Below are 25,216 nucleotides of genomic sequence, written 5' to 3'. Positions count from 1 at the left end.
TTTGCAACTTTGGAGTATTATTTGTGAAATATAAAATATTCCAAAGTTACAAATAAAAGTTAACGGAGGTAGTAAAATAAATGATAAATGCACAAAAAGGAATTAAAAGTGATTTTAGCATAATCTAAACCGTTATAGTGGTTGTAAAAAAATAATTAAATGGACAAACATGAAATTAGGAGACAAACAAATTATAAAATACAACTTTCATTCATATATGCCAATCATTTCAAACCACTGTCATTTATTTATATAATAATCAAATAAAAAAAGACAATAGAGACAAAATGTATTATGAATTAAAAAACATGAACAAATAAAAACAAGTATAGAAGAATGTGATTGGATCCAATATTATTCCATATGCTCTGTTGAAACAGGAACAATAGGATAAAAATTGGACCCATCATAATTAGACATTTGATACATACATTAGTAATATGAACCACAAGTATATTCCTAGAGATAAACCAAACATTCAAGAATAATTAGGAGCTTCACATTGCATATAGTATGCATAGACATGGATGATGTTTATGTTGCGTTAGTCTTGTTCGCCGCAGAAGCAACAGATGATCCCCCAGAGTACACCACCCCTCTTTGGTGATGAACCATTTGAATCCTTGGTGTTGTATCTTCGCGCCATGTTTAGCTGGAAAACTTTAAACTCGGGTTTGGGATGAAACTTGGTAATGGAAGTATTAAACCTTGATTATGATTATGGATTTTATGGTGATTATGGCTTGAAGCTGAAGGATCAACACATATAGTCATATATATATAGATGGTAATCCAAATTGTAAGAGAGGTAATCAATTTTCGAGTAAGTTTACTTGAATTTTCAAGCAATTTTCCTATACATTTGTGTAAATTTGCTCAAATTTTGAAATTATAGTTTATTAATTAAAGTTTAATACAATATATATATTTTTTGACATGATTTGGTAACATTTATTTTAGCTAATACTTCGTAGCATACTAATTTTGACTCTAAATTCCATACAAACTAACTTTACCAGGAAATTCCTCTACTTTTCTATGTTATGTAATGGCTTTTGAAATTGCATGTAAATTTGTTTATACTCCGTGTACAGAGTCATAGTAATTTTAAAACTTTTTTTTTTTTCTAAAATCTAGATCTTAATGGAAAAAATAATAATTAAAAACGCGATTTCAAGGAGCGTGTTTGTTGTTCAATGGTTGTAGTTCAAGTGGCATTTCCACTGTTTTCGATCAAGTTTCTAAAACGTAACCGTAAGTCCGTAAGTGTAAAATGTTTGCCTTGGCTAGTTGCCTAGATCTTCTAGGAAATAGTCTAGAAATCAAACTTTTGTTTTTAGAGTTATCAAATCAGATTTAAAAGTTATATTTGCTATGTAAGTTATATGCCTAGAGTGATAGTAAATTATAAGTTTGGTTTTCGATCTAGATAATTTATTGTTGGCAAGTAAATAAATACGTGTTCAATTTCTCATTAGTAAAAGCATATAAATTTTAATTTCTGCTTAAAAATAATCCTTCTGTTAAGCTTCTTTTTCCAATATTGCTATGTTTATGTCAACTAATGTATGTATCAGTGTATCACTGTACGTATTTGTTTAGACAATTGATATGTACTTCGTACAAAATAGTAGAGTACTACGATAGAGCATATAAGACCATCATCACTCATGGTATAAAAATTTATACCATCCCTCTTTGTCTATCACTTTCTCACTCATCCACATCATCTATACCACAATACAATATACCACACTTTTTCTCTCCTAGTTGTATTAATAATACATTTAATTTAATTATAATTATATTTCATTTTATTATTGGAAATAACTAATTAATGTTTGTAAAGCTAATTAGACAAAATAAACAATTTACGTAGTTAAAAATGAATTCGAAAAAATATATAAAACTATATCAATATGGGTGTATATGTGTAAGTCTTGAAAAATTATGAACAATGATAATTTTTTCATAATTTTTTACTTTATAATTTTTTCTTAAAATGCAATTGAAAAAAAAAAAAAAGATATATGATAACCAGCCCACATGGCGTGACCTGATTGGTTCATGTATCACGGGACCAAAGCAATTACTACCTCCGTTAACTATTATTCGTAACAAAGGATTATTTTATATCTCACAAATAATACCCTCTGTTGTAAATAATGAAATAATAGTAACGTAGATAGTACGGAGTATTTACCATGGGATGATATATACCATCAAATGATATAGTTTTATACCACCAATGTGATAAAATTGTCTGTTTTTTATGAGTTTTTACACGGTGGTATAAAATTATATTATGAGTGTTAGATGCTCTAATAACAAATATTATCCCTATCTTTTTTTTTTACATGAAATCATGAATTATATTATCCCTATCAAAAGTAGAATATAACTCATTGTTTTTTAGATTTGACGTCAATTTAATTTGAGAAGAAAGGACTGACCATTTCAAACGAATCAAATTAAAATGTAGTAGCGTTTTGAATTGGTCTTTATAAAATACTCCCTCCGTTTTTTTTTAATGCATCATTTTGATTTTTGCACTATTCACATATCATGGTTGATTTGATTTTTTCATCTCTATTAAATAAATAAATGTTATTATATAATATATTATTAGATTCGACCAATTGGTTGTTGGTGTAGTGGAGATTAGGACTACACTTGGTAGGAATGATTCGTGTTCGATCCTCCGCAACAACAATCGGGGAGGGGACTGGAACCTAACCACTCAAAACTGATCCCCGAATCCAATATAATTTTGTTAAAATTTTTACTAAATGACAATTAAAGATATTAATGGTCAAAGTTGCATCTCGGTAAACAAAACTACAAAAAGTACACTATTATCATAACACTAATATATAAAACCAGTCTTGCAACCAGGTCACAAGACATCAATACTTGGCATTTCAGTTAACCAGAACGAATTATTTGACTATAATTAACATTCAAGTAAAAATTTTATCTTAAAATTTTATCAACCTGGACATTGCCCGGATACAAAAAGTACATAAACATCCTACATTATTAGAACAAATTATTTGATCGTATTTAACATTCAAGTAAAAATATTATCTTAAGATTTTATCATCCTTCTGGGCATCGCATGGGCACAAAACTTGACATTTCAGTTTTTCGTCAAGTGTCGTGTCATTAGGCGATAAATAGGATGCTAAATAAATGAATTTTGGATAGATTTTTTAAGATAAAAATGTTGTATAGAGTTTTATCATTGATACACTACTAATGTTTCATATATACAAAATCAACTATAACTTTTAATAAAAATCTAATAACTAGGTTATATTTCCATCATAAAATTTGTTTTAAAAAGTTCTTTATAGTATATTTAAAATAATAGAGAATTAGTAAAAATAAGTTTAATTGGTAAAAATATATTCAATTTATTATAAATATTTAAGTATGAGCATGTCTAAATATTCTGCATTATCAAAAGTGATTATATGATCGTATTTGACAAGCAAACCAAAAGGTTTATCCTAAAATTAATTACGTTATTTTTTTGCCGATTTTTGGATCCTTAAGGACTAAATTACTCCTAAAACTTTATCGGAACATTTTTCGGCATGTAAAGTGATGAAAACATTTAATTGGATGGGTTGCAATTTACAATTTATTAGTACTATTTTGCTGTAATTTGCAATTTTTTTTTTTAAATATGGCTGAAATTTGCAAAATACAAGTTTTAAATGGTTGCAATTTGCAAATTCTCCTAAAACATAATTAACGATATTAATGATCAAAGTACGTAGTGCACTGATAAACATGTCTAGTTTCTTCCCAAAAAAAACATGTCTATTTGATTAAAATGATATTATTCTTCCGTTTTTTTTATAGTTGCAACACACACTTTATCACGATATTTAAGAAAAGTATACCTCACATGATATAATACACTTAAAATGGGGTTAAAGGGTTGTAGGAGTATGATCAAGTGGGACATAAGCTTCAAATAAAGGTAATTGTACAATTATCACTATAAAAACTTTCCTTTTATAGTGTGTTGCAACTATTGTGACATTTCCATTTTAAAGAACTGTTGCAACTATAAAGAAACGGAGAAAGTATAAGTTAATAATATTACGTGTGAATGTGTGATCCATTCACCCATACTAAGTTACATAACATGAGATTTTTCACACACACACACAAAAAAAAAGGTTCTGTAACATCATATTCTCCAAAAAATAAAAAAAATAAAAAAAAAGAGCCACCAACAATATTTGGGTTAAGTGGTAAACAGCTTGATGTCGCTTAAGCGAGGTCTCGAGTTTGAGCCGAGCCTCACCAAATGCATAAGACTCTAGTTGAATTTTTTTTTTCCGTGGAAGTGGATGCAACATGCTCCATGAATCATGTTTTCCTTAAAAAAAGGCGAAATGAACATATAGTTGTTCAGTAAAGAACATATAGTTGTTTTATAAAGAACATCACATATGGTTTTTGTAATGGACATGTAGTTGTTGTGTAAAGAACATATAGCCATTTTATATTAAAAAAAACACCCAACTTTATGTTCTTTATATATGTGATAATATAATGTAATGAATATTATTTTTATTCAACCAAAAAAAAAAAAAAAACAGAAAGAACATAATATAGTATTTTTTAAAGAGCATCTAGCTTTTCGATGTTTAAATGAATTATTTTTTCCATAATTGAGAGTTTTGGTAATTATTTTCCAATCTCAATTAAGAAATTTGTATTTTTTCATATTTTAATTTCACTTGTTTGACTTCTTTAGAGAGGAATATAAATCTTAGAGAGAGAGAGAAAAATAGAAAATTTATAGAGAAAAAGAAATTCCATTGATAGAAGACGATGACCGAGCATTTAAATCGAGTTTCGTGGTTCTTTTGAACATTGTTTTGTTAATGGAGTGATTATTAGTGAAGGTGAATATGTATGTGGATTTGTTAATCGAAGATCGAAGGTAATATTGTATGAAATTTTGTATTTATTTTTCATTAATTTTGTTATTTTAGAAAAGAATTAGAATATTTTGTAATCATAAAATTCATTGCTTATTTTCCTTTTTGAAATTTGATAAATCTAGACGTTGAATTTGAGAATAATGTGACAATTAAAGGTTGAATATGATGTTCTTTATAATATAGTGTTATATTCATTGTTATTAACAGCTCTATCTTCTTTTTTAATATCTCTTATATTCTTTAATTTTATTGTATTTTTATGTTCTTTTAATATAAATGCTCAGATATTATCACGTTCATTACATTTTAATAATATATTGTTTTCACTTTACATATATGTTCTTTAATCTTTACGTACAATTCTATAACATGTTCTTTTTACTTTAACTAAATGTTTTTTTCATTCTAGCTAAATTTTCTTTGCATCCGTGTATAATGTTCTTTCTGCTTTTTTTTTCCTTTTTTTATTTTATTTTTTGTGAAACGGATGTACCATACACATAGTACATCCGCCTCCACGAACCACTAATTGAACTCTAGTTAAGAGACTCACACACCATAACTCAAGGTGTGCAATTAAGTCAGATCCAAATGTAAGCAAGCTAAAAAAAAAAAAAAGAGAGCCAATACTGTCATATATTGGAAATTGGAAAAGTTAATTAGTTTGCTGGGGCCCTACTACGTAAACGTTTTTGCTACTAATGTGGTACATTCGGCCCTCCGTTTTCAATAATAAGAATAAAATGTGGCACTAAACAAAAAAATGTGGTATTGTATACAATGAGTCAATGATAAGAATGAAATCAGAATCAATTTAACCAAACTTTTAAGCTGGAACGTTAAACATTGCTAAGAAACTAACAAGTAACATTATGGAATTTTATCATCATTACCTTTTTTTATTTATAAATAAATAATATGATGACTCCTCCTTCACAGACTAAAACACCCCGGGCAACACTAAATTAAACATTAGGCTTTGCGCGCTAGAGCAAGTTTTGCTATAAACCTTTATTTACCTCTTTATAAATCACATTCGGTAAGTATGGGAGAGGGATACAATGACAAGAATCCAAACGATATCAATCCGAAATTGAAGAGGGGTGGCATACTTAAGAGGATACTGTGTTGTTTCTGTGGAGAAGAGGCTTAATCATCCTAATATTTGAGTGAAGATGCATGAAGGCTAGGTCATGGAACCTCAAGCTTCCATACTTATTTTTTAGTTTACTCGTAAATTAATTTTGTTTGTCTTAACTTAATCATATTATTTTTAAAAGGTTTATTAAACTTTATTTATGCGTGTTTATATATATATAAGATTATGTCTTTAACATATGACTTAATTATAGTTTATTTTATCCAGTGGCAGTACTTATGTATCTTTTACTTTATTTTTTAATTAAGTCTCTTGCATATAATTAAACTCTTTTAATAGCATAGAATAAATGGCCGTATTTTGACTTTTGTAGAAAAATAGATAGCTATTGTAATAAGAAGTTCCCCTAATCATATTATTATTGTTAAAATGTCTACACTTGAATTGAAAAGTTCTAGATAATGCATGAGTTATTATAAACTATAGGAAAATTTGCAAATTGCAACCATTTAAAGTTCTTATTTTGCAAATTGCAGCCATTTAAATTTTTTTTTGCAAATTGCAGCCCAAAAGTTCGTATAAATTGTAAATTGCAACCCAATTTAATTTTTTCATCGGTTAACAAGTTGAAAAATCTTCGGTTAAGATTTTAGGGGGTCATTTTAGTTCTTAGGGACCCGAATTTAGCTCGGAATCAACAAAAAAATAACGTAAGTGTCTCATATTTACAGTTTCCCACAAATCGATACATTTTTGTTACGCAAAACGAGATACTTGCGTTATTTTTTTGCTAATTCTAAGCTCAATTCGGATCCCTAAGAACTAAAATGGTCCCTAAAACCTTAATCGAAGATTTTTCAACTTGTAAACCGATGAAAAAGTTGAATCGGGCTGTAATTTACAATTTATATTAACTTTTGGGCTGCAATTTGCAATTTTATTTTTAAATAGCTGCAATTTGCAAAATACAAACTTTAAATGGCTGCAATTTGCAAATTTTCCTAAACTATAAGAAATTTTACAAAAAAAATCACCTTTTATTTTTTTATTTTTTTTTTTTTGTGCATATAACCACCTTTAAAAAATTGTTGTAAAAGACCACCAATTTTAAAATTTTTGTTGCATTTTACCACTTTTTAGCCAAATTCAACAATTGTTTAACATTGAACTGGTGGAACTTTGCAACATTTTTTTAAAAAAACTAGTTATATGCAAAAAAAAAAAAAAAAAAAAAAAAAAAAAAAAAAAAAAAAAAAAAAAAAAAGAGAAGATTTAAAAGGTGATTTTATACAAAATTTCCTATAAGCTACATAGAAAAGATATTACTTATGTACTACAATAATGTATTGGTGATTCTATATATTTATAACTATATTATTGTTATTTTAAGTATACAATGAATATTAAAAAAAAAAAAAAAAAAAAAAAATCTATTTCACCTTGTCTCCTTCTCACTCCTCAACTTTTTCTCATTTCAAAAGTGTTTATATACACTTGAGTACCACAGTAAAGCTAATATATTTTCTGTTTATTTTGATAATTAAATGATGAAATGGATATTGCTCATTTAATCATCAAATGAGCAAAATTAACTTACACTAGTTGCCAGTTGGGTGAATATAAAAACTTTCACTCTCCTTTTTCCTCAGTTACAAACGTGTTCCGTTCAAGATTCTCACTCCTATAATGATAAGAGAAACTAACTCAATAGAGAGGTCTATGGACTAGCAGTTTTATACGGAGGATAACATACAATCTTGAAAAAGTTACTAAATGTCGTTTGTTTTTATAGGATGATTGCGATCCATACACAAAATTAGAAAGAAAAAAAAAATCATAAAAATTGTTTACATGCAATTAAGAATATTTAGTACAGTAAACTAGCAGCTTCAATTCGGTCAAACATATAATAAGGCTAAATACATACTTGTATAAATATAATCGTATAATAAAGCTAATCAAATGGACAAACATAATAAATTACTTAATCAAGATTAAAAAAAAAAAAGATCATAATAAATTAAACAACTTTCTTACGTGCCAATCATTTCAAAAAACTAATACAATCAAATCAAAAAGACAACAATAGAGACAAATTGTACTATGAATACAAAAACATAAACAAATAAACGAAACATAAAAATTATTGTAAAAAAATAATTGGATCCATTATCATCCCATTTGCTTTGCAGAAACAAGGACGACAATAGGATAAAATTGGACCTACATACCCATTAAACTAATTAGACATTTTAAACAGACACAATTAAGTTATATCAGATCATATGAACCACAAATATATTTCTAAAGATAAACCAAACATTCAAGAATAATTAGGAGCATCACATTGCATATAGTATGCATAGACATGGATGATCTTGTGTTCATTAGTCTTGTTCGCCACAGAAGCAACATATGATCCCCCAGAGTACACCACCCCTCTTTGGTGCTGAGCGTCTGTCGTTCGAGTCCTTGGCGTTGTATCCTCGTGCCATGCTCAGTTAAATTAAACTCGGGTTTGGGATGAAACTTGCTAATTGAAGTATCAAACTATTGAAAAGAAGTGGAGTTTAGTGGATCTGATATAGCTATTGATGGAGTGCTCAATGGTGAGGCTTCGTTCTAGTGAAATCAATTTGCTTACTAGCTGATATTATATAAACAATGGCTTTGAGTATGTTTACTTGAATTTTCAGGTAACTTTCCTACAAATATTGCGGATGTTTGATCAAATTCTGACATTATATTGTATGTTTTTAAATTAAACAATATATCTATCTTTTTAACATCATTATTTATGTATTTATTTATATTAGCTGATACTCCGTACTATAGTTTTATTAATTTTGACACTATTAGAGTCCGTATAAACTAAACTTTACTAGGAAATTTCGCTATTGACTCTAATCATTGTTGTAATTTCATACGTTGTATATTTGATTATAGTGATTTATTTATTTTTTTTTTTTTGTAAATTTTAAATAATTTGATGAGGAAAATAAATAAAAAAGGCGATGTTAACCGTGTTTGCATGATCTACAATAGTAGCAGCATTAGCATTTCCACTGCTCTTCGTTCAAGTTTCTATAGAGCTACAATAAGAGTAAAATGCATGTTTGCCCTGGCTAGAATTCTAGATCTTCCAGGAAAGATATCAAAATTATTATATTTTAAATTCTATTTGTTATTAACATAATCTATACGTGTACAATTTGTACGGACTTATAAGTTAATTAAGGAAAATTTGTTTAAAATGTCCTTTAGAGTAATTCATTTTGTGGTAAAGGTCCTTTTATTAAAAAAATTGACAATAAAGGTCATTTTATCCCACTTGAGTTAAAAACAGGGGAAAAGAGGAAAGATAATTTTTTTAAAAAATAAAGTTTGTAAGGGCAAAGCATGTGTTTTTATTATTTTTTTATTTTTTTTTTAATTTTGCCGGAAAACAATGTTAATGACGGAACCCGGTTAAATGACCCTCTTCACTACCAAATGAGAGAAAATGATCTTTGTTGCCTTTTTTTTTTAAAAAAAAAAAAAAAAATAGAATTGAAGGGCTTTTGCCAAAAAATGGACTACTTAAAATGATTTTTCTTACAAGTTTTCCTTTATTTAATAGTATATTGATTTTATATTTTTATGTGTTCGTTTCCTTGCAAGGAAATTTGGATGAGATGTATGTTAAAAAGCTCACTTCTGCTATTATTTTTAAAATTGCACATCTTTTTTTTTTAAAATATTATTATTATTTTTTTTATTCTTCAATCATTTGAATTTGTTTAGAAGATTAAAGTAAATCAAAGAATAGTTGAAATAGAGATTAGAGAAAGTTAATAAGAAAAAGTAACATGATTAGACATTCTTCCAAAAAAATAAATAAATAAATAAATAAATAAACACATACACAATAATTCGCATGTCCCTACTTACATTTTAGATTTCACTCACAAAAAATACAATCATGTTTTCAAGATAGACGTGAAGTATTCAATAATGGATTGGATTGACCTATTCAAAACTCACAAAAATAAATGATAAGAGTAGCTTTTGAACTAGTCTATGATATATCTTCAAAAATAAAAAAATAGAATAAAATAATAATAATAATAATAATAATAATAATAATAATAATAATAATAATAATAAATAAATAAATAAAAAGAATTATTTGAGTGAAAAGGTAATTAATTCTTACTGACATAAATCCTAGATCCATAACAAGCCGGCTTTTATACTATATTAAATTAAAATAAATTAGAAATGGAATTGAGCAATCTAATAAAATAAACCAAATGATTTTCTATACTATAACCAGATTATAAGGTGATTTTTTTTTTTTTTTCTCCAACGTGAGCCTAATCATATCATAGGGTGGTTCAAATGGGTTTTCTACATGCGATTATAAGGATTATCCATTGATTCCCATACAAAAATCATGTAATATTCATTCATATAATAAAAAGGATTGCAAATATGTGAAATCACAAGAGTAATAAATTAAACATCTATTTATTGTATGGTAGAAGGAAAAAAAAAATTGTTGGTACTCTTGGTTGATAATACTAACCCAAAGTTAATGGAGTAAATATTTCTTTTTTTTTTTGTCTTTTTTTTTTCCTTTAGGAGTCCAAATGAGTCTTAAATACTACGCGACAAGAAACAAAGTAAATTAGGTACTCGTATAAGTTGTAGATGTGTCTATGAACATAAACATAATGCACATTCTTATATTTTGCGGAGTTGTAGCTTGTAGGCCTAGTAGCGTTAATAAATTACGTTACTTTTCTAAAGGTAGGTTTAAATTTATTGCATATGTTATACTTAATTATATATACATTTGACAAAAGCTTATGCTAAACACTTATATTTGGAGCTAACTATTTCATTATTTTTGAACTTTGGCAAAAATTCTTTTGTAATTAATTACTGATATGAATTTTGATGGATATAACCTTCGATCGCAGTTGAAAGGTTTGGAATCTTGAGTCTCGGTCAAGAAACGCTAAGCAACACGAGCTTAAAACCTAAACTAGGCCAAGAATACACAAGCACAAGCTTACGTAAACCTTTATAAATTTCAATTTGACAAAAACTTCTTTATTAAGAGCCTAAATGCCATTATATAGGCTACAAATAAGTACTAAGATTTCTAATTACATTAGAAGTCCTAGATAAAATCAACTAGTAAACTAACTCTAACTTGTAAAGATAATATTTTGCAAATATGATCTTTAAAGTTAAGCTTATCTTATACTAACCGAATTAAACTAACAAAAATATCCTAATAAATTCGGTCATCTAATAATAAACTAAAAATAACAATAAAAATAATTATAATAACAATATTGATGCCTTGGAACCACATCAATTACTTGGGCTATAATTCAATTCTTTTGTATTAATAATTCTTTACTTCCTACCGTGTGTATAATTAACTTTTGTCTGAAAGACAATAGACATGCCCACATAGTGACATGCACTAGAAAAGTAGAAATGCTTCAAAAGTTGCTTCCTCCCCCAAAAAAAGGAAGCAAGCAAGTTAAACGCGTTATTAAATACGAAGTGTTTTTTTTTTTTTTTTTTTTTTGAGAAAAAGTATGAAGTACTTCATATGTCATAATCTCTAGAAATTTATGAATGTATCTTATTATATATCAGTATTATATTATATTATTATTATAAAACTAGCTAATATAGTTTTTGAATTATAGTTTTATTTGACCCATTCACTCTTACAAATAAAAAGCAAGATTCTATAGCTAGTGCATGTAAAGTTATTATGCAGGGCCCTACAACATAAACAAGGTTTTAACTTTAATCAACATTCAACAATACATGCATATACATGTAAAACGTACCATTTGGTTTTATCTATCAACCTACATCAATAATTATTGAGTTAATTAATTTATTAAATCTTAAGGGTATACAATAAAATGTAGTAGACATTACTAGGAAATTAACATGAAACTTTGTCATAACCCTTTTTTGGAGTATAAATAGAGCTAGCTCCTTCACAAATAAGCCATATGCACTCTAGCTCCACAAACTAATAAAAAAAACACTCACCCGGAAACTGTGAATATATATTAGATTTTGCGAGGTCAAGTGTTGATATAATCATATTCGTTAAGTATGGGAGGGGGATTTAACGATAAGAATCCTAACGATGTCAATCCGAAACCAAAGAGGGGTGGCATACTTTGGAGGATATTGTGTTGTTTTTGCGGAGAAGATGCTTAAATTCATCCTATGTGAGTGAAGATGCATGAAGGCTAGCTCTTAATTGGAAGTCCAAGCTTTCATATTTATTTCTTTGTTCATCTCTAATTTAATACTTGCACTTTTTATTATCTTAACATAATCAAATATTGTGAAAGGTTTGATATGATCTTTAACTATAATACATTGATACTAATATTAGATTATTATGTCTTAATTTTCGCATGTCTTAATAGTTTATATACAAAGTATTATATTGCTGGTTGTATGGGATATACTATATTTAGACAATGAGGAATAATATATCTTGTACGGATCGGAGTACTATGTATCTTATCTTAATTTGCTTTATTATAAATCTCTTACATAATGAAACTCTTTTAATACCATAGAGATGGTAATCTAATTATATACTCGTATTATTCTTTTGTGGCCGTAATATTTGACTTTTGTTGTAACTTTATGTACTATATATAGTTACTATACATGTTCCACAAATCATATTGTTAAAATGTCTTTTCATGAGGCTATGTTTCCTTACACAATTGAATTCTAAATGATGAGAATTTGCATCTATCTGCCTTTTTAATTGATGCACTCTTCTAATTAAATGTACTTAAGTCGAGTTTTCTTGGTCTAATAAGATAATAAGCTTTTAAGACTACGTCGAGAAGCAAATTTTGTCATTACTCTCAAATGATTCCCCTAATCAATAAGCCTTTGGCTTAAATTAGTGGTTAACGGACTTGATGCTGATGGTCTATATATGAAAGGTTACAAATCCAAATCTATTTATAATTTATATATATGTCCCTTGTGGCTTATTCAGATTTAAAAAATAAAAAAATAAAAAATAATTTTCCTAAATTTCATAAGAATGTCACTATATGTATCGAAAATTCTACAGTAAATGACGCATACCGATATGTACCACTAAATTAATGTACCGCAATGTACCACTATTCAATTTAATTAAATATATTATATATTTTTTGTATTCACTTAACATAATTTGACTTTAGCTAAGATGGTAAATTGCATTATTCCTTAGTGTAGGGGTTTAAGAATCAAATCTTTGTGCTCACCATTCTCTTATTTTTATTTTTTTTGCTCTTCTCATTTTTTTTTTAATTTTACATCATACAACCTATTTAGAATTACCCGTAGGACTACATTATAATTAAACATCTTATTATAAATTTTGAATATTTTGCAATTTATTTGATCCATTTTGTTTTCCTTTAGACTACCTTCATAAAGAAATATGAAATACTTGTTTGATTTATTTTACATCATACAACCTATTTAGATTACTCGTAGAAATACTTATATTATGATGCAGTATGATCTAATGAGAGGACAGAATGACAAATATATAGTCAAATTCTTTTTTAAAAAAATATATTATATGAATTTTAACATCCCATACACGTGTCCCTTATTTTGAAATAAATGTTTCCTGTATTTGTTTCATACTTGTATCCGTGTCAATATCCATTCTTATGCAGCCTATTGTTTAACTATATAAAAATAAAGTCAAAATAGTGGTATAACATGTCCAAAGTTTTATTGTGCCAATTAATCAATTGTTTTAGAACAAATGGATTTTTTTTTGTTCCTTATATTGAAATATCGGTACTCCATTTATATGACACGTTTCTACTAGTCTTCTCTATTACTCCATCCGTTTTTAAATACTTGCTCCACTTTTCTTTTTCGGCCGTTTTTAGATACTTGCCCCATTTCCTTATAACTTTTACTCTCTCCGTTTCACAATAATGTTCCTGTTTCGTAAATTGATGCAAATTTTTACCCAACTTTGACCGCAAATATCTTTAATCTCACACTAGCAAAAATTATAAAAGTTAGATATTAATAATCTACTCACCAAGAAGATCAAACTAGATCTCATATCACTATATTTATTCTTATGGATTAAGAGAAATTTAGAATATTCTCTCTTTCTTAAAAAAGTCAAAGATTTCAAACAAGAACACCATTATGGAACGGAGGGAGTACAATATTTAACTGATTTCACTCACGTAGTGGACCCACCATGATCATATTTTATTAATTTCATATTATCTCTCCTCCAATTGTTTCCACTACTTTTGCTCTTTACAATTTTTTTATTGTTCCACATACCTCACTAACTCCATATATTATTAATTTCTCCAATTTCTCCTAAAACTCTGCGCATGAAGAAATGGAGCAATAAAAACGGAGGGAGTACTTCTTTTGTCCTATTTTCTTCATTTCAAAATAAATAAATGACATGTTTTGACTTGTTACGATATCCGCACAAGGTCTAGTTTGATTAAGGGTCTGTTCTCATTTACTTAATTTCAGTTCAATTCAGCTCCAATTAGTTCAGTTTAGTTCAGTTCAGCTCTTGGATATACAAATGTGTGGGTGGAAAGTGATTTAACAAAAGTGGTGAAAGCAATTACGTGCTTGAACAATGGTGCTACTCCTATTCACCTCCTATTTGATGATATTAGATTGGATAGCTTATTGTTTGATTTCTTTAATATCTCTCATATTACCTCCTACTCGTATTACTTATTCCACTATAACCTCAGTTATATTATTAATGTAAAAAAGAAAGTGGCAATTATAGAATAACACCATTCAACAATAAGTCAATAATACATGAGATAAATCAAGATAGCTGCTCCATTAAAAAAAAAAAAAAAAAAAAAAAGAAAGAAATCAAGATACCTGCTTGAGATCAATGGATGCATCTCCCAAAATAGCACGCTGAAATAGTGTAGCTTCATTAAATTCGCTAGTGCTGAGTTTTGCCAAATACTTAAGTCGTTCAATTCCCATGAATGTCGTCTGCATAAAAAAAAAAAAAAAATTAAAAAAAAAAAAAAAAACCACTCAACCTTGTATCTATCACTCTATTATATATATGAAAGTTATAAATCAATCTAATTCAACTTTACTGTATAAAATATTTTTGACCAATCTGATTTATTTTCAGCTTCAATATACTTTAAGATGTACATGCCACAATCAGTTCTGCATAAAGTAATATAAATTTATATAAATTTGATTAAGAATCGATTGTAAAATGAAAGTAAAATGTTAACATTACAATAATACTCCGCTATTGTTTAATAAAAACTAGCATTTTGACTGGTGTGATGCATGGAATATTAATACTAGTGGTAAAATTAGGAAAAAAATTATGTCTTGTTAATTTATTTTACTTTATCAACTTATTTATTTTCCCCCTTGAGAAATATAAAAAGTTTAAAAGGAAGAAAAATGAGTGACAATTGAAATGCAACCATAAAAAGTACTTGTATGGAATATGAAGTAAACATTAAATGCATTATACATATAATGAATTTGTAATATCCTGACAAATAAATAAATATTTATTTATAATAAGGTTATATTGGAGAAAGAAAAGGGAAGGGCAACACGTCATTTGTGGTTTGTGTTATTATAGACTAAAGTATTGATTGATATTGGGATCTTTTACCAAAATAGCTAGTTTGACAAAAGTATTTACCAAAACGGCTAATTATCAAATTTAATTCCCAAACTAGCTAATTTATTAAGTTTTTTTTTTTATTTTATGAAAGATACCTGAATTTATTAACTTGGAAGAAATTTATCTATTTCTTACTTCCTTTGAACCGGTTTTGTTCACTTTCTTTCTTTTTTTTTTAATTTTCTTTTTTTGATTTTATTTTTATTTCCTTAAATATTTTTATAGTTGGAAAATTTAAGCAATATACAAAACTATGAAGAACGTAAACAGTTGCAGACTGGCAGAACCCTAATTTCAATAATAAAAAAAAACCCTAATTTTTCATCTTGATCATATCAATCACAAAAATTTGGAATTTCAAGTAGTATTGTTCTATCAAGACTACCGCAAAATTATACGACGATAAGGGATTTTAAAGTATTTTTCATCTTTTTTATGTCTATTAATTGTATACTCTTTGTTAATGTCGGCTAATATGGATATTTTGAGTGGTTGTTTATTTTGTGTAACTTTTATAAAAATTGAGAATTGCAACATGTATATTATGTTGGTTGTTATTGTTCAAATTAATGAGATATTTTAAACTATGACATTAGAATTTAAATAAAACCAAAATTTAAATAAAAATAAATTAATTCTTTTTAAATAAAAAAAAACATAAAGTGAACCGAATTGGTTCGAAGGAATATAAAAATAATAATATCCTTTCAAATCAATAAATTTAGCTAGTTTGGGAATTAAATTTTAGAATTAGCCGTTTTGGTAAATATTTTTGTCAAATTAGCCATTTTGGTAAAAGATCCTTGATATTGATACTGATATTATTGAATATTGAATTTGTAGAGTTGTAGATTATTACTCCGTAGAACAAAAGAGTAACATTGTAAAAAGTACATTAATATTCTCTTTTTTATACTAATTTAATGTTTTGGTGGTCCTTTGGTAATCTTTGGCAGCAACAAGTTAGTTGATTATGTGAGAAATTTCTATGATTGTATCTTTTAAGGGAGTGATTATGCTTGATAAAATCACGACTTTTATTGATTAATGTACTCCGTATCAAGTACTCAGTATATAGACGATATACTGGTGCGTGGTAATCGCTAAATGTGGACAATCAAGAAGATTATTATTAATTTTATGGGAGAAACTAAGGTTATACTTAACAATATTTCTAGAAGCATTCTAATAATGGTCCAAAACACGGTCAATCCTTTTTTTATTTGGAAACAACCCTCAAAGGGACTTAGATTAATAAATCATTGTTCGCTACATCCAAGATACGAGTCGGGAAATTATTAATCCACACTTTTTGACCAAATTTCCAAGGTTGGAAATGAGCCCATTCATGTGCTACCCTATTCCCGCTTTGTTTAACAAAAGACCAAACAACATCAATAAAATTATAACATAAATCTAAAGTCTTCGACAATGAGATGGAAAGAACTCGAACCAATTGCCTTTCCACGCAGCGCTTCGATCACACCCAAACAATCACTCTCTACCAGAACCCAGTTCATTCCTTCGTCCCTTGCCCACTTTAAACCCAAACAAATTGCCTTAGCCTCAGCGATTTTAGTGTCCCATTTTTCAGCCCCTTGTAGGACACTGCAGCATCGAACAAACCCATCATGGTCCCTGATAACAGCCCCCAGACCCGAGCCAACAGACCCTAGAACCCCAGCATCCACGTTCACTTTGAAATATGCAAACAACGGGGGACACCACTGCACAGCAAAGTTGCTGCCAGTTCCACCACTGCTCGGCTTCAGCTCCCCCCCCCCCCCACGAGCCTCCCTCGCAATTCTCTCGGCATAGGCAGTAACTCTCACTGGATCAAAATCATCCCCTTCCATCACCCACTTATATCTCGCCCCCCACACAGCCCAACACAGTGTAATGAATTCTTCAAATTCATCACCATCCAATTGTTCAATACAAGCATTCCACCAATCAACCACATTACAAAAAGCTTGAGAAATAAGTGAAGAAAACTTACTTCTGCTCCAAAAGCACAAGTTAAATTGCAGTCTTTCAAAGCGTGAACGACGGAATCCGCCTCCCTACTGCAGACAACACACGTTGGATCATAGTCATGAATACGGCGATGGATACCCTCCCTAGTAGGAAGAGCATTTTGACAAGCCCTCCACCCAAACACCTTAACCCGAGGCAACACATTTAAATTCCAAATTTTGCTCCAAAACTGCCGACCATTCAAAGACTCCTCCACCTCGTCCTTCCAATTATCATAAAAAATCGCCCTATAAGCCAAACTCACCGAATACACTCCATCCTTTTCCAAGTCCCAGCAAATGCAATCTGATGGTAACCTATGGCTCAAAGGAATGCTCAAAATCTTGTCCCTTTTAAAATGGAGATAAGTATGTGAAATTATATCCGACTTCCAACAACGAGAAGAGATTTCAATAAGCTCACTCACCTTCATATCCACATCAACATTACCCCTATGAGAAATAATACGATGCGATTGAGTATCCGGATCCAAGGGTCGGACCAAACCCGAATGCTCTCACCATTACCAACACGCCATCGCATACCCCTCCTTACCACCCATCTAGCCTCACAAATACCTCGCCAAGTGTAGCTTGGATAAGAGCCAATATTTGCATTTATGAAATATGAATTTGGGTAGTAACGAACCTTATATAATTGCTCCAAAAGGCTGCCAGGGACATAAGCAATCTCCAAGCCTGTTTTCCTAAAAGAGCCCAATTAAGGAGCTTAAAATCTTGAAACCCCAAACCTCCTTCATTTTTAGTTCGACACAATTTCTTCCAAGCAAGCCAATGTATCTTCCTTTCACCTTGCTTTTGACCCTACCAAAACTGAGCTACCAACGATCTCAACTCATCATAAAAAAAAAGATGGAAACTTAAAAACACTCATCGCGTAGGTAGGGAGAGATTGGGTCACCGCCTTTATCATAACCTCCCTACCCGCCTTAGATAGTATCATCCCTTTCTAACCCTGCAGCTTTTACCACAACTTTTCCTTCACCCCCTTTGTTATAACCTTCTTTGATCTCCCAACAACCGTCGGAAGACCAAGATACCAATCATGGACATCAACCAAACGAACCCCGAAACTATCTGCAATCTCAATTCTCTTCTCATCACGAACCCCCTTGCTAAAAGTCACGGTTGTCTTCTCAAAATTAATGTTTTGACTCGAAGCCAACTCATAGGTCTCAAGAACCCCTTTAATCACCTCAACATATTGCAATGCCGCCTTCAAAAAAATAATACAATCGTCTACAACAGCAAATGATTCACAAACGGAGCAGTCGAGGCGATACGAATACCATGAAGACTACTAATTTCCTCGGCACTTCGCAAAAGATGAGAAAAAACCTCAGCACACAAGATAAAAAGATACGGAGAAATTGGGTCACCCTGACGAATACCCCTATGAGGAATAAATTCCTCCGTCGGTCTTCCATTAACAGAACTGAGAAGGAAACTGACTGAACACAATCCATAACACGATTTCTCCATGACACATCAAACCCAAATTTTGCTAACACCGCCTCCAAAAAATCCCACTTAATCCTGTCATAAGCTTTAGACATATCCAGCTTAAGAGCCATACTACCCTTCTTATTATTCAAATTCTTCATATGATGAAAGATTTCAAAGGCCACTAAAATATTATCAGTAATCAGTCTACTCGGAGTAAACGCACACTGATTAACTACAATAATCTTGTCTAAAAATAATTTCAATCTATTCGCCAAGACCTTTGAAATCATCTTATAAATCACATTGCAAAGAGAAATAGGCCTAAAATCCGACATACAATCAACATCATTTTTTTCGGAATAAGAGAAATAAAAGTCTTATTCAAAAAAGCAGGTTTGGGATCACCACACAAAATAGCCAACACAGGATTTGAGACCGAAGGTCCTACAATATGCCAGTAAGATTGGAAGAACAAAGGACACATACCATCCGGACCCGGGGCCTTAATAGGATGCATCTGACTAAGAGCGACTTTCACCTCCTCCATAGTATAATCAGCTCTAAGAAATGCATTCATATCATTTGTAACACGATGTTGAAAATTTTCAAGAGCTTGTTCGATCATAGGTGGATTAGCCGAAGTGAACATATTCCGGAAAAATTTACTGCAATGCTCACAATTTTCTCACTTCCGGACTGATGGACCCCATTCTCATCTTATAAGCGACGGATAGTATTTTTGCTCTTCCTACATGAAGCTCTCTAGTGGAAAAATTTAGTGTTTCGATCCCCTTCCAAGAGCCATAAGACTCTCAAATGTTGCTTCCAATAGACCTCCTTAGGGCACACTAACCTCGCAATGTCACGAACAAGAGCCTTTCTTTGTTCAATTTGAGCAGCCGACAATTTCCCACAATTCAGCTTTTGAAGCTTTTTTCACTTTTTCCTCATCTCACGAAATGTTGCACCGAATTTCTCACTGCTCCATTTTTTCAGTCCCTCTGCACAAGCTTCCATCTTTGACTCCAAAGAAAACGCACCATTCCAGGCCACATCAACAATATTCTCACAACCCTCATCAACTTGCCACATCTGCTCAAACCTAAATGGTTTATCCCCAAGCATCTCATTACATTTACTCCAGCTAACAAGTTTAATAGGCGCATGATCGGACCATTCTCTATCAGTATGTATCAAGTGTGCCTCCGGAGCCATGGCCAACCAAGAATCAGTAGTAAGCGCTCTATCAAGTCAGCATTGAGTATTCTCATCACCCTCCCTCCCATAATCATAGGTGAAGTCATAACCTGTATAAGAAAAAAAATTCAAGCCACGAAAATTTCCGCATCCCTAAAATTAGCCATTTGCCACTCAGCTCAATCATTATGGCTACTCTTCTCAGACGGGAACATATTCTCATTGAAATCACCAATGCTCACCCATGGTAAGTGTAATTGAGAAGCCAACTCCCTAAGAAAACTCCAAGAAAGATGACGGTTCCCAACCTCCGGCCACCCGTAAAACCCTGTAAGTCTTCAAGGTTCCTCTCCTAACCCCCTACCAATCTCAACATCAATGTGATGCACCGACATAGATCGCGGAGTAACATCAATATCCTTCTTCCATAACAATGCAATGCCACTAGAACGCCCCATAGAATCCACCGTAAGGCCATTAAACTCACCAATTCTATCTTGAACTCTCCTAAATTCGATACTACTTAGCTTCGTCTCTGATAAAAATGATGAATAAAAAGTTATACCGCAAGTGCACGGTGTCTGTTGTTAGCAGAGACTTAGCAAATACGGGTCGAATCCCACAGGGAGACATGTTCTATTAGTTTTTGCCCAATTATTATAAACTATTTCAATAAACGAAGAGTGGTTTGATAATTAATTAACTAAAGTACGACAATAATAAAAATAAGGTTGCTCTCAGATACATTAAAATCTAGGGAAAACGTTCGGTCCACCATGCTTATACCAAACCAAGAAATGCAAACAATCCATTAATAAACAAATTAGGTCGAATAATTAAAGCACTTATTAATCCTACGGTCGGGAATTAACATATGTAGTTCGGTCGCTAACATAATCAAATTCGCCAATTGTAATTAAGCCTCTAAAAATATGATCTTTCAATTCTAATTTTTATTAGCTAAATAATTAACTCAAGATATTGGCCAATTACATGAATCAAACAATAAAGCACAAATCAATTGGAATTATTCAAACCCTAATTCATAAATTTATAAATAATTAAGCACAAATAATCATGGTATAAACATGGCTTCCCTCACTTAACCCTAGAAAACGACTACTCACTCATAGTTGAAATAAACAAAACAAAAGAGATAAATAAACTTGAATTCATAATTAATAAAATAAATAAATAACGAAAAGAATAATTGAAATACCTCGATGATTGAATTACTGAAGAATGAAAAGCTAGGGTTCAACAATGGAGAGAAAGAAAACTAAGAAGCATTTAATCTAGAAAAATAAATCATAAAAGAGGAAAATAAGATCCCTCAAGTATTTATATTCAAGTCTAATTCTAAGCTAAATAAAATAAAAATAAATAAATAAATAAATAAATGCATAAGCTACAATATTATTGGATGGTAGATGATGATATGGCAATAAATAAAGTCGGTAGACCGATGACGTGAAAAGAAGTGAAGACTTAAGGTCGCTCGTGGCTTCAAAACGCTGCTCAACCACTCGACCAGACCCGCGGCCACAGGGTGGTTCCCGCGTCCCGGCAGTGGCGGCAGCGGGCATCGGGTGGCCGCAGGACAGACCCGCAGCTATATCCCTCGGGTGGCTGACTGCATTGCTTAGTTTCAAACGCTCATAACTTCTGTTCTAGGAATCTTCTTGGGGCCTGCAACCTATCATTGGAAAGCTCTTCAAGTCTAGTTTCCAATGCAACTTGAATCACTTCATTCCGATCTGTAGAACTTGAGTTATGGTCAAAACATTGAGCAAAGGTCATTTTTGGACACCTTGCAAGCCTTCGTTCTTCTCTGTTTCTAACTCGAATTCGCTTCCGTAAGGTCCATAGTGACTCTCGTGGATGCTATTTTCATTTTCCATGCATAGAATCCTTAGAACCAACATCCACGAGCATAAATCCCTTGATCAATGAACTCGATCCATCGATTTCCATTCAAATATCATCTGTATCATCTCTAAACACTTCAAAAGCTTCCAAATGACTATGGAATCACCTGAAACATTAAGAAAAACACAAACGGAGCGTAATAGAGCGACATATAATGACTTATGCAGACATGACTGCAAAATCGACTAAGAAGACTATGAACAAGCTCTAAAACTAGCATAAATGTACCTAAATAAAACTATATAAATATGATTTATCAAAAAACACCATCGACAGGGCCTCTATTCGAATTAGGTCCCAAAGACCCGAAACTGCAGAGGAATTGTCCAACCCTTTACAGTTTAAACTTAAAATACTCATTGAGTCCGGCGGAGCTGCTCATTAGCAGCTTTTGCCAATCGCCATCCATCCAAAGAATCAATAGAAACATTTTTTTTTTAAACTTTCCCAACATCAATTTCAGCATCATCATTAGCTCTTATAAGCTTCCAAAGGGCCCTATCATTTTCATCTCTCATCACAACATCATCTGACCCCCCTCTCTCCCTAGCCAACTTCCTCCATCCCCTAGCAAACCCTTTAAAATTTTTCTGCTTTTCCCCAGCTGCAAAAACCACCTGCTCCCCCAATAAAACCCTTGTCCCTTTGCTCACCTCACAGTCTATTTTATCACCCTCCCCATTTAAATTGTCCAGCTATCTTTCCCTCACACAACCCAACACCTTCCCCAACACTAATGCCCCCACCTGACCATCACAGCCCTGCACTCCTAAAATCACCCCATCCGACCCACCATTATCATTCAAAAGCCCACCTGCATACTTCTCCCCACTACCCATATCATCCTTGGTCAACACAACACTATTGTTTAAAGAATGAATGGGATAATTTATACCCTCAATCAGAAAATTAATATCCCCCCCCCCCCCTTTTATCAACTACTTCATAGCCAAAACACATGAATTATAATGACTTCTCTCTCTAGCTCTCATTTTCTCTCACTAAGGTCATCAAGGGTTTCCCTCCTTGCTTAGGCAAGGAGGCCTTGGGAGCCTTTTTTAGAGATCTTGTTTGCTTTCTTTCTCAAATTGTTTTCTTTTACAGGTATTTGGTCGTCGAGTTCCTCTTTGCCCTGTCCTGTTTTCAGTTCCTTTCTTTCTTTGTTTTTTCTGTTTTGGTCTTAGTTGTATATGTCATGATCACCTCCAATTCAACACCTCCTAGTGGTGCGCATGATGTGCATGTGGCTTCTGATTTAAGTCCTCAACAACTTGATGTCAACATCAAAGACCCCATGATCCAAGCTGATATCAATATGATGCTTAATCAAGACGAATTACCAGATGAAAACCCTGCTTCAAAAATTACAGGCGTCCCCTCAATTCATGATGTTAATATGCTTGATGAGGACAATGAGTGTAACACTCCTGAGATAAATACTGCTCCTGATCTATTGAACGGGAATGACAAAAGTATCACACCTGTGATCAAACAATCTTTTCGTGAGGCTGTTCAAACTTCTCCCAATGGTTTTCGGAGGCTCAAAAGATTGTAATTTCATCAACTGAATGGGAAGATAATGATATACCTTCTCCTGATCCTATGAAAGCTGTCTCTTTTCATAAAGACACTCTAGAGAAGCTTAGGAAACCTTGGAAATTAACTCTTATGGGGAAGTGTTTGGGGATTTCAGTTAGGCCTTCTTTTATTACTCAAAGAGTTAGGGTTATGTGGAGACCAAAAGGTTCCCTTGAGGTTATTGATCTTGGAAAGGATGTGTATCTTTTTAGGTTTTCTATCCAAGATGATTATGAAAGAGCCATGTTAGGTGGTCCTTGGTCCATTTTGGATCATTACTTAATGATAACCAAATGGAAACCTAATTTTAGACCATCCATGAATCCGTTTGATAGAATGACTGTTTGGATCAGGTTTCCTGAATTGCCGGTAGAATACTATGACAAGGAAGCTCTTTTCGACATAGCAAAACTAGCAGGTAACCCTCTCCGTGTTGATTATGCTACTGATCATCTTACTCGTGCTAGATATGCTAGGGTATGTCTTGAATTTGATTTAACAAGTCCTTTAACTACAAATGTTTGGGTAGGCAATGGGTGGCAAGCAATTGAGTATGAAAATATTCAGTGTCTTTGTTTCTTATGTGGTAAAATTGGTCATACTAAAGAAAAATGTACTCTAAAAGTGGGTTTGGTAGACAAAGGTAAAGCCTTGCTTCACAATCCTTCAAGTCATGAAAAGTCTTCACCCTCCACTAATTATGAAAATAATATTTCTCCCATTATCCTAGAAAAGCCTAATTCTCCCATTGACATTAATATGCCTTCTTCTTCCATTAGCCATGATTTAGGGGTCAATGTTCCCCATATTTCAAATGAATATGGCCCTTGGACAATTGTTACAAACAAAAAAAAAAATATCAATCTAAATCCTTAGCCAAAAAAATGGTACTTCGTCTTTGGTTTCTTCTAAACCGAGCCATAATCCTCACAATATTTCTCCCTTGAAGCCCAATTCATCGAAGCCCATTTCATCGAAGCCCGTCTCAACGAAGCCCACTGCCTCTCTGATATCCTCTAAGCCCAGTCCATCATCGAAAAATAATAAGCCATCCCTATATTCTGATAAACAAAATATGGAATCAATTTCTCCTAATTCCTTTACCTTACTGGATTCCTCTAACCTTTCCCCAACTAATCAAATTTTAGAAGATAAAATAATACTAGGCAATGATGAGCAATTTCTCGAAAAAAAAAATCATCAAAATCCCGGAAATATTTCCCCCATTTCTCTT

At 31.4% G+C, this 25,216-nt stretch overlaps 2 protein-coding genes across 2 annotated transcripts; one reads left to right on the top strand and one right to left on the bottom strand.

Annotated features, from left to right (window-relative positions):
• Positions 1–17,199: 17,199 nt before the first annotated feature.
• On the bottom strand, positions 17,200–19,927 carry LOC145584230 (uncharacterized). The gene is made up of 7 exons (XM_081641127.1): positions 19,765–19,927; positions 19,616–19,722; positions 19,224–19,430; positions 18,801–19,048; positions 18,320–18,518; positions 17,878–18,239; positions 17,200–17,797 (listed from the first exon to the last, which is right to left on the bottom strand). Exons 1-7 carry the CDS (start codon positions 19,925–19,927, stop codon positions 17,200–17,202), a joined length of 1,884 nt encoding a protein of 627 aa, XP_081497253.1.
• Positions 19,928–24,006: 4,079 nt separating this feature from the next.
• LOC145584229 (uncharacterized) lies at positions 24,007–24,858 on the top strand. Its single transcript, XM_081641126.1, has one exon. The coding sequence runs from the start codon at positions 24,007–24,009 to the stop codon at positions 24,856–24,858; it is 852 nt and encodes a 283-aa protein (XP_081497252.1).
• Positions 24,859–25,216: the final 358 nt, after the last annotated feature.

This window comes from Chenopodium album, chromosome 16 (genome assembly GCF_948465745.1).
Source record: "Chenopodium album chromosome 16, dcCheAlbu1.1, whole genome shotgun sequence".
Lineage (NCBI taxonomy): Eukaryota > Viridiplantae > Streptophyta > Magnoliopsida > Caryophyllales > Amaranthaceae > Chenopodium > Chenopodium album.
Note: the sequence above shows the minus strand (reverse complement) of the source record. Positions and strands in the feature narration are given on the sequence as shown.